The sequence below is a fragment of the Salvelinus namaycush genome, unplaced genomic scaffold (assembly GCF_016432855.1).
Source record: "Salvelinus namaycush isolate Seneca unplaced genomic scaffold, SaNama_1.0 Scaffold3425, whole genome shotgun sequence".
Classification (NCBI taxonomy): Eukaryota; Metazoa; Chordata; class Actinopteri; order Salmoniformes; family Salmonidae; genus Salvelinus; species Salvelinus namaycush.
In genome coordinates, this window is record NW_024060370.1 from 1,216 (window position 1) to 11,031 (window position 9,816).

At 42.9% G+C, this 9,816-nt stretch overlaps 1 protein-coding gene across 1 annotated transcript; it reads right to left on the reverse strand.

Moving 5' to 3' along the window:
• Positions 1-764: 764 nt before the first annotated feature.
• LOC120040344 (alpha-ketoglutarate-dependent dioxygenase alkB homolog 7, mitochondrial-like) lies at positions 765-7,466 on the reverse strand. Its single transcript, XM_038985532.1, has 3 exons — positions 7,067-7,466; positions 1,147-1,320; positions 765-893 (listed from the first exon to the last, which is right to left on the reverse strand). The coding sequence occupies exons 1-3, from the start codon at positions 7,352-7,354 to the stop codon at positions 765-767; spliced, it is 591 nt and encodes a 196-aa protein (XP_038841460.1). The 5' UTR covers positions 7,355-7,466.
• Between the last annotated feature and the right edge of the window lie 2,350 nt (positions 7,467-9,816).

The following is a 9,816-nucleotide window of genomic DNA, read 5'->3' on the forward strand; positions in this document are numbered from 1 at the left end:
AGTGAATTACAAGTGAAATAATCTGTCCGTAAACAATTGTTGGAAAAATTACTTGTGTCATACACAAAGTAGATGTCCTAACCTACTTGCCAAAACTATAGTTTGTTGACAAGAAATTTGTGGAGTGGGTATGTTTTATTGATTCCAACCTAAGTGTATGTTAACTTCCGACTTCAACTGTAAATCATTTAAACTACTAGGCTACCTGAACAGTGACATGGCCATGGGGAATTTAATGATCTCAAGTCAAATACTTACCTGGAATTTGATATTAAATTAATGGAATACAGAGGGAGAGGGAATTGAAATACTGTAGAATTGAATTTGTGGAATTAACCCCAACACGGACAGGGGAGGACCTGATCCTAGATTAGCACTCCCACTTTGAGATGTTTCATAGTTGAAGCATAAGACCCCAGGTCATCTGACCCGGCGGACCTCTGGGCCCTCATAAGGATAGTTATAGGCTATAGGAGGCGTTCAGTCAGTGTACCAACATGGAGGTAACATAGAACAATTAAGTAAACCACTTCATGTTCTTGTTCTCCACAGGAGATACTGTGGGTTTGTTTAGTGCAGACTCTCATTAGGGTATTTACTCAGTTGCTCTTTCCCATGTCAAATAAATCCATAGAATCGTTTTTGAGTAGTAAAAACCTACCGTAGGCCTACCAGGTAGACTACAGTGATTACAGTGTATGCGCAGGTGGTTGTTTGTAAACAATGAAAGACAGAATGTTGCTATGGCAGGTCTTATTGGGTCCTTACCTGAGTATGTAGACAGAGCGACGGGGCAGAAACAAGTTCAGCCATTCAGCGGGTTCATCCTCCCTCACCAAGCGCATCACACTGTCTGACAACAAACTCAGCCCTGCTATAGTGCTGCCACAGAACTGACAGAGGAGAGGAAGGGAAAGAAAGGGTCAGGGAGACAGTGAAAGAGAAAGGCAGGATGTAAGATAAAAAAAAACAGGGGTGAGGGGGGATGAGAGAATGACCGAGTTCCAAACAGCATTGTAAAAGAAATATCACTTTTGCCAAAAAAGTATTCACATTGTGCCCAGTCAATAATCATGCACACAGAACACCATGTTCCAAATGTATCTTGCCTTTCATCTCAGGTTAATATGAGAGCCGTCTACCTACCTTGACACTGTCGATGTGTGGTTTGATGTATCCAGCCTTGTCCAGGTCCAGGACATGCACAGGGCCTAGGAGAGGGCTGCCCTCAGAGAAAGCCACAGCTCGGAGGCGATCCATCACCCCCTCACACACCGCTCCCCACTGAGCACGCTCTGTCTCCCGGTAACCATGAATCGCCTGGTGAGCACAATGTTGAAAGAATGAATGAAAAAATGTAATTAAATGTTGGTAGGGGCCTCAAGGGAGTGATCATTGTCAACAGGGGTGGGATTGTGGAGGGGGACTGGGTTCCAGGAGTGAAATTATTTGGATAATTTACATTGATTTCAAGGATTTTACATAATCAGAGTGATTTTATTTTCCAATTTTCCTCCCTGATTGCTAACAAACACTGTTCTGGGCTTGGTTTCCCAAAAGCATTTTAAGGCTAAGTTCATCGCTAGAACGTTTGTAGGAGCATCATTAAATCTCAGAGCTGTTCCCCAAAACCATCGTCACTAAAGTTGCAATTGAAAACGTGTGTTATTTACCGACTGCCTCAGACCACTCGTAGATCAGCTAAGTGTGTCGTTGGAAGATTTTTCGCCCTTTCGGCGTCAAACATAGAATCAAGCTGTTTATCCGTCTCGCTGTGAACGCCGATTACTTCGGAACCAAGTTGACTACAAATACAAAGTTGCCAATTTCTTTGCAGTTGTTTCAAACAAGCAAAGGATAAAAATATGCTTCAAATAAAAACCGAGATGACTGCATTAATAGGCTACAGTAGGATATAGGCTACAAAGGCCAGTGGAGGCTTCTTAGAGGAGGACCATCCTGCTCAGTGAATTTAATAAAAATACAAATAGTGAAACATTAAAAAAAGTGATCCTTTTTAGATAAACCTATACTAAATATACCCAAGTCACCAAATAATTGATTAAAACCTACTGCTTTACAATGAAGGTCTACAGTAGCCTCAACAACACTCTGTAGGGTAGCACCATGGTGTAGCCAGAGGACAGCTAGTTTCCGTCCTCCTCTGGGTACATTGACTTCAATATAAACCTAGGAGGCTCATGGTTCTCACCCCCGTCCTTAGACTTACACAGTAATTATGACAACTTCCAGAGGACATCCTCCAACCTATCAGAGCACTTGCAGCATGAACTGACATGTTGTCCACCCAATCAAAGGATCAGAGAATGAATCTTGTACTGAAAGCATAAACTCCAGCTAGCTATCACCGCAGTGCATAAAATGTGGTGAGTAGTTGGCTCAAAGAGAGAGAAAGCAACAGTTGAACAGTTTTGAATAAATACATTAGTTTAGCATACTCAAAACACCCAGCTCAGACAGAGAGGGATGCTATGTTAGATAGCTGGCTATGGCTATTCAACACTGTATGATTGTAATGGGTTTACTAACGCGTTAGTTCTCGTAGCTATGTTGACTATGACATTAGCTAATATGGTGAAAATGATGTAGGCTGAGTGTAGCGGTTAGCAGTTATGATATGAAGGTTTGGCTTAAGTTCTTTTGCCTGGTCAGACAGCTGATTTGTGCACTGAAGTCCACAAGGGAAAAGGTGAGAGGAGGAGAAGGTGTAGAAGTGAGAAGGAATTATACAAAAGCAAAGTGATCACGCTGTTTGTATGTGGCTGCGATCAAAGTGAACCGTGATCAGGGGTGTATTCATTAAAACACTTTTCTTAAATGGGAGCAAAAGGAACGGGGATGAACATACCTGAATTTGTCCAAAAACTTCCGGCGCCGACAGAGATGGCCGCCTCGCTTCGCGTTCCTAGGAAACTATGCAGTATTTTGTTTTTTTATGTGTTATTTCTTACATTGGTACCCAAGGTAATCTTAGGTTTCATTACATACAGTCGGGAGGAAGTACTGAATATAAGAGCAACGTCAACTCACCATCATTACAACCAGGAATATGACTCTCCCGAAGCGGATCCTGTGTTTTGCCTTCCACCCAGTACAATGGATCTGATCCCAGCCGGCGACCCTAAACAACGACGCCGTAAAAGGGGCAAACGAAGCGGTCTTCTGGTCAGGCTTCGGAGACGGGCATATTGCGCTCCACTCCCTAGCATACTACTCGCCAATGTCCAGTCTCTTGACAACAAGGTTGATGAAATCCGAGCAAGGGTAACATTCCAGAGAGACATCAGAGACTGTAACGTTCTTTGCTTCACAGAAACATGGCTCACTCGAGAGACACTAACGGAGTCGGTGCAGCCAGCTGGTTTCTTCACGCATCGCGCCGACAGAAACAAACATCTTTCTGGTAAGAAGAGGGGTGGGGGTGTATGCCTTATGATTAACGAGACGTGGTGTGATCATAACAACATACAGGAACTCAAGTCATTCTGTTCACCTGATTTAGAATTCCTCACAATCAAATGTCGACCGCATTATCTACCAAGGGAATTCTCTTCGATTACAATCACAGCAGTATATATTCCCCCCCAAGCAGACACAGATGGCCCTGAACGAACTTTATCTGACTCTATGTAAACTGGAAACCACACACCTTGAGGCTGCATTCATCGTAGCTGGGGATTTTAACAAGGCTAATCTGAAAACAAAACTCCCTAAATTCTATCAGCATATCGATTGTGCAACCAAGGCTGGTAAAGCCTTGGATCATTGTTATACTAACTTCCGCGACGCATATAAGGCCCTCCCCCGCCCTCCTTTCGGAAAAGCTGACCACGACTCCATTTTGTTGCTTCCAGCCTACAAACAGAAACTAAAACAGCAAGCTCCCGCGCTCTGGTCTGTAAAACGCTGGTCCGACCAATCTGATTCCACGCTTCAAGACTGCTTCGATAACGTGGATTGGGATATGTTCCGCATTGCGTCCAACAACAACATTGACGAATACGCTGATTCGGTGAGCGAGTTCATTAGAAAGTGCATTGACGATGTCGTACCCACAGCAACGGTTAAAATTCCCAAACCAGAAACCGTGGATTGATGGCAGCATTCGCGTGAAACTGAAAGCGCGAACCACTGCTTTTAACCAGGGCAAGGTGACCGGAAACATAACCGAATACAAACAGTGTAGCTATTCCCTCTGCAAGGCAATCAAACAAGCTAAGTGCCAGTATAGAGACAAAGTAGAGTCGCAATTCAACAGCTCAGACACAAGAGGTATGTGGCAGGGTCTACAGTCAATCACGGATTACAAAAAGAAAACCAGCCCCGTCGCGGACCAGGATGTCTTGCTCCCAGACAGACTAAATAACTTTTTTGCTCGCTTTGAGGACAATACAGTGCCACTGACACGGCACGCTACCAAAACCTGCGGGCTCTCCTTCACTGCAGCCGAGGTGAGTAAAACATTTAAACGTGTTAACCCTCGCAAGGCTGCAGGCCCAGACGGCATTCCCAGCCGCGTCCTCAGAGCATGCGCAGACCAGCTGGCTGGTGTGTTTAAGGACATATTCAATCAATCCTTATCCCAGTCTGCTGTTCCCACATGCTTCAAGAGGGCCACCATTGTTCCTGTTCCCAAGAAAGCTAAGGTAACTGAGCTAAACGACTACCGCCCCGTAGCACTCACTTCCGTCATCATGAAGTGCTTTGAGAGACTAGTCAAGGACCATATCACCTCCACCCTACCTGACACCCTAGACCCACTCCAATTTGCTTACCGACCCAATAGGTCCACAGACGACGCAATCGCAACCACACTGCACACTGCCCTAACCCATCTGGACAAGAGGAATACCTATGTGAGAATGCTGTTCATCGACTACAGCTCAGCATTTAACACCATAGTACCCTCCAAACTCGTCATCAAGCTCGAGACCCTGGTCTCGACCCCGCCCTGTGCAACTGGGCGGGAATTGATGGAAATTATGTAAAAATGTATCACTAGCCACTTTAAACAATGCCAGTTTATATAATGTTTACCTACCCTACATTACTCATCTCATATGTATATGTATATACTGTACTCTATATCATCTACTGCATCTTGCCATCTTTATGTAATACATGTATCACTAGCCACTTTAAACTATGCCACTTTATGTTTATATACCCTACATTACTCATCTCATATGTATATACTGTACTCTATACCATCTACTGCATCTTGCCTATGCCGTTCTGTACCATCACTCATTCATATATTTTTATGTACATATTCTTCATCCCTTTACACTTGTGTGTATAAGGTAGTTGTTGTGAAATTGTTAGGTTAGATTACTCGTTGGTTATTACTGCATTGTCGGAACTAGAAGCACAAGCATTTCGCTACACTCGCATTAACATCTGCTAACCATGTGTATGTGACAAATAAAATTTGATTTGAAATAAACATTTGTTTGCAACTGTTGAACTAATGATTACACCCTAGATCAGCTAGATGCAGGCAAGAGTGTGCAAGGCAGAATTGAATGTGTCATTGTCTGTCACCTTGACTACTAAAATTTCTCTTGAGCTGTGCACCTACGTTTTAAACTTTCATTCAGAGAATAGATTGTAGCAACCTCTTGATGGGTATAGGGAAAATCATGTAGTAGTATCATGTAGTAGCCTAAACCTATAGATGTTATATTGAGCTGGGTGAATGGAATATGAATGACAGTCATCTAATATGTTGTAATAGAAATAAGGCGATGCTCATCATAAAAATAATCAACCTCCCTCATAAAACAGCACCTACCACCACTGACATAGGCATAAATATTTTATTCATGTTGAAATCTATTTTATTTTCAGTAAATTGAGTTCTATTTGGCTAATTGTAGGCTACACTGTCTGTTATTTTTGCCTCAATGTCACGTCCTGACCAGAGTTCTTATGTGTTGTGCTTGTTTTAGTGTTGGTCAGGACGTGAGCTGGGTGGGCATTCTATGTTGTGTGTCTAGTTTGTCTGTTTCTGTGTTCAGCCTAATATGGTTCTCAATCAGAGGCAGCTGTCAATCGTTGTCCCTGATTGAGAATCATATATAGGTGGCTTGTTTTGTGTTGGGGATTGGTGGGTGGTTGTTTCCTGTGTCAGTGTTTGTGAAACATGGGACCAGCACTTTACATGTTGGGTTTATATTTTTGTTCAGTGTATTTCATGATGTGTAACAATGATGTGCCAAATCTGTGATTTAGTGCATAAATATTGGGTAAGTATTAGAATAAGCAGCATCAATATTTGCCACCCAGGTGATAATATTGTAATGAAACAGGCAGGGAGCAGGTCTCGAACCCTCGACCTTCTAGCCCGAAGTCCAGCGCGCTATCGACTGTGCCGCAAAAGCATGCTCGTGCGGCAGGGTAAATTTCCGAGCTTATAAACCTAAGGTCATTACAATATTTATCTGAAGCTAATCAGTATTGTGGAATAATTCTAAAGTAAAGGTGACATTTGAATGGAGCAAGCTGATTCGAGATCACCGCTAGCTTTTTTTTATCTCAAACATATCAGTATCAACAAACGATCCAACGATGCACTTGGCAAACGTTCTTTCTGCATGGTGTTTTGGGAAACGTATGTTACATCTTCGGCCGATGCATCGTTAAAACACTCATAAGCCTAAATTGCATTGTTATTGGGAAACCGGGAACTGACTGTTCAATCTAAATTAAGATATATTCAACTTGTAATGTATGATGACGATAATTAATAGCCTAACAATTCAAATATGAGACTTTACAGCATCTAGTATAGTATGGATATTTATGTTATTGCTGCCGCTGTTTTTTTCTCTGCATGTTTATCGGTGAAATATAAGACTACAAAGCATTTGCATGATGCCAATAGGGGAATTAATCAAAAGAGCTCCTCCGTACATACTGTAGCAGCCCCTCTGAGTGTCGGCTGGAGCAGAGGACGTGCAGCAGCTTTATCTAACTAACGTTAACGTGAGTGTGAGTTGGGCACTTCTTTGTAGTCAACAAGCAAGGTCTATTTACAACTTACATCGTCCCAGTGGTCGAACTCGTATCGTTTCTTCCTCAGCCCAGGCTCGAGTTCTTTCATGAGAGCACCCTCCTCTTCCTCACTTATGAACTCCGTCCTCACCTCCACCTGACCGCGAAGGCTCTGGACCAACTCCCCGGTCGAACCGCAGACTAGTTGGTCATCTCTGAACTGCAGGCCGCTGTTCGTAGCAGCTCCGGAGCAACTCGCTGCCGAACTTAGACATGATGTGGGAGTGTACAGAGGCCGTTTATGAATACGTCTGGCAACTGTAATCAGCAGTCTCATGCTTCATTAAATAAAATGATTTATGTAGACTGTCAGATTTGCTAAATTAAGCTATGCTTTGTTGTCTGGTGGCACAGAAGTCAGGTCACGAAGAAGAGCGACATTTTGAAAACGCACTGCATTGTGGGAGTTGTATTGTCGTCACACTTCAATAAATAAAAAAAAGCATGCCTAGGCCTAAAATAACAAGCTATTAACCTTTTTCACTGAAATTACAACAGGATTCTGTGTTATCCATGTCAAATGCATAAATGCTACGTAAATAAGGAATGTATAAGTCTTTTTAAATAAAATAGATTGTCTTACAAGAACGGTACTTTACTAAGCCTAATGCTGTGAGCTCTTTTATTGTCTTTTAGGTGTTGTCTTTTTCTCACTAGGCTATGCCTATGCTATCTTTATAGGTCATGCCAGAGCTATACAGTTAGAGGCTATGAAAATATGTCATTACTTTCCATATCTACATTTGGCTCTGGGTCGTGCTAACTTTGTGAACCATGACCTACGCTCATAAAATCCCAACGTCTCTTACATAGTCGACTTCCTCACCATAGCCTCTCTGTGAACTACTTTCATCTATCTTGCACAATGGGGGTGATGATATGGGTGTGGAGGACTGATTGATATGAGTTGTGGCGTTTAACACTCTACAAGGCTAACTCAGCATAGGTATGTACATGTATGCGGATGTAGCGTGGTTCGTTCTGCGTTGTGTGTTTTCAATTAGGACGCTGCCACAACTGACGGTCTGCTCGTTGAACTCTTTTTATTTGCCCTGCACACGAAGAGACAACACACACGTTACCCTTGGTGCAGTCACAGCTCTCCGGCACCTGCGCGAGCACATGGACACTCACTCAACCACTGTCACAAGTACTCACAAGTTACAACAGATACCCCAGTCAGTGAGCTCTGTGAAACTTGTTAACATAAATTCCTACACTGTCCACACTATAACAAACGTATGGTTGCAAAACAGTACATTGTATAACCTTATGACGGTTTTATATTAAACAGTTTCGGAGCCAAGGACAACATACCTTGCTAGCCGAGGGTCAGGCAAAAGAGAACGATAAAGTGGTATGGGAATACAGATAACCCGCGATGGGCCAAACCAAAATATACAAAACTTTTACAATCACTTGTATGTACAATATTGGTATGAAAAAGTGTTTGTACACCAAATAAAAACATTAGCTATGCAGCTGTAATTAAATAAAAAAATACACTGAATTATTATTATTATTATCAGATTATTAACATCCCCTCTTGACCTGGCCTATTTGAATTGGTCCTTGTGTGCAATTTGGTGCGTAATCTAGGGGAACAACATCACACTGCTACATTCACCCCCACTGTTTTACACTAGATTATAGGCCCAAAACAAAACACATTACCTCAAAGGTAACAAAGCAAAGAAAGAAAAAAAATTCACACCCACAGGGCGACAGAGTAACCCAGTGTAGTCCCTTAATTCTAGACCCACAAATGGTTGATCAGCTGAAAAGCTATCCCGCGAAGGATTAGGAAAAATAAGGGGTAGCTAATCCCTTATTCAACCGTATACGAAAAATGCCATATACATTTTATGCCGATGGACTACACACAAAGTTACATGAATTGTCAAATATATTAGACAAACCCACAAATCATTCTAAGACATGCTTAGATTCCTACATTCCTACAAAAGAAAAGGTAGGCAATATCCTACCGTCACTGAGAAACCAAGAACTGTTTCATTTCCTGTGTAGACATAGTTTGGATTAGCCTATCCACTGGCTTAATAAGTCTACCTAGTCTAGTCCGAACACCCTCACCCACAAACCTAGCAGGAATGTCACAGACAGCACTAACCCTGCTCAGAGGTCTAACCTCAGGATGGGGAGTACTACAGATCCGCATCTCCGGAGCCAGCACACTTTCAGTTACCGACTCAACACTAGTAGTGTCAGACGACTGATCAGAATCCTGGTAGATTGTCACAGACCACACTGACGAAGCATCTTCAACCAAGGTAACATCATCCACACTGAATGGAGTTTCGCAATCAGAACTCTTGTAGGCTTCGGGGATATCTCTCTGGTCCACTTCTGCTGAGCACACCTCACTTAAGGGGACTTCATACGGTTGTTCCACCTCACTTCCATCAGCCGGGACTTCACCATCCTCTTGGAGTATCCTCCCAGAAGACTCAGGAAGGCCTGCTACCCAGTGGACAGTCCTGGCGTCACTCCCATCCATTTGGCTGGACTTTGCAGACATCTCAGAGATCACGTCACCACTCGATAGAGATCCGTGACCCTCAGGTTCCTCCCACGAAGGTAAAGGCAGAAAGTTGACTGGCATAATCAGGTTCCTATGCACAGTTTTGATGCGTCCAGTGGTAGGGTGTTGGATACGATATGTGTTCAGTGAGCTGTTCTTTGCAACCACTATGTACACCACACTCTCCCAGCGATCAG

Excerpts from the sequence above, each read along its gene's own strand:
- LOC120040344 (XM_038985532.1), bottom strand. The coding sequence starts at position 7,354 with ATGAGACTGCTGATTACAGTTGCCAGACGTATTCATAAACGGCCTCTG. Across the intron at positions 1,321-7,066 it reads AGTTCGACCACTGGGACGAT|GCGATTCATGGTTACCGGGA; the intron begins GTAAGTTGTAAA and ends TGTGCTCACCAG. Across the intron at positions 894-1,146 it reads CACACATCGACAGTGTCAAG|TTCTGTGGCAGCACTATAGC; the intron begins GTAGGTAGACGG and ends CTCCTCTGTCAG.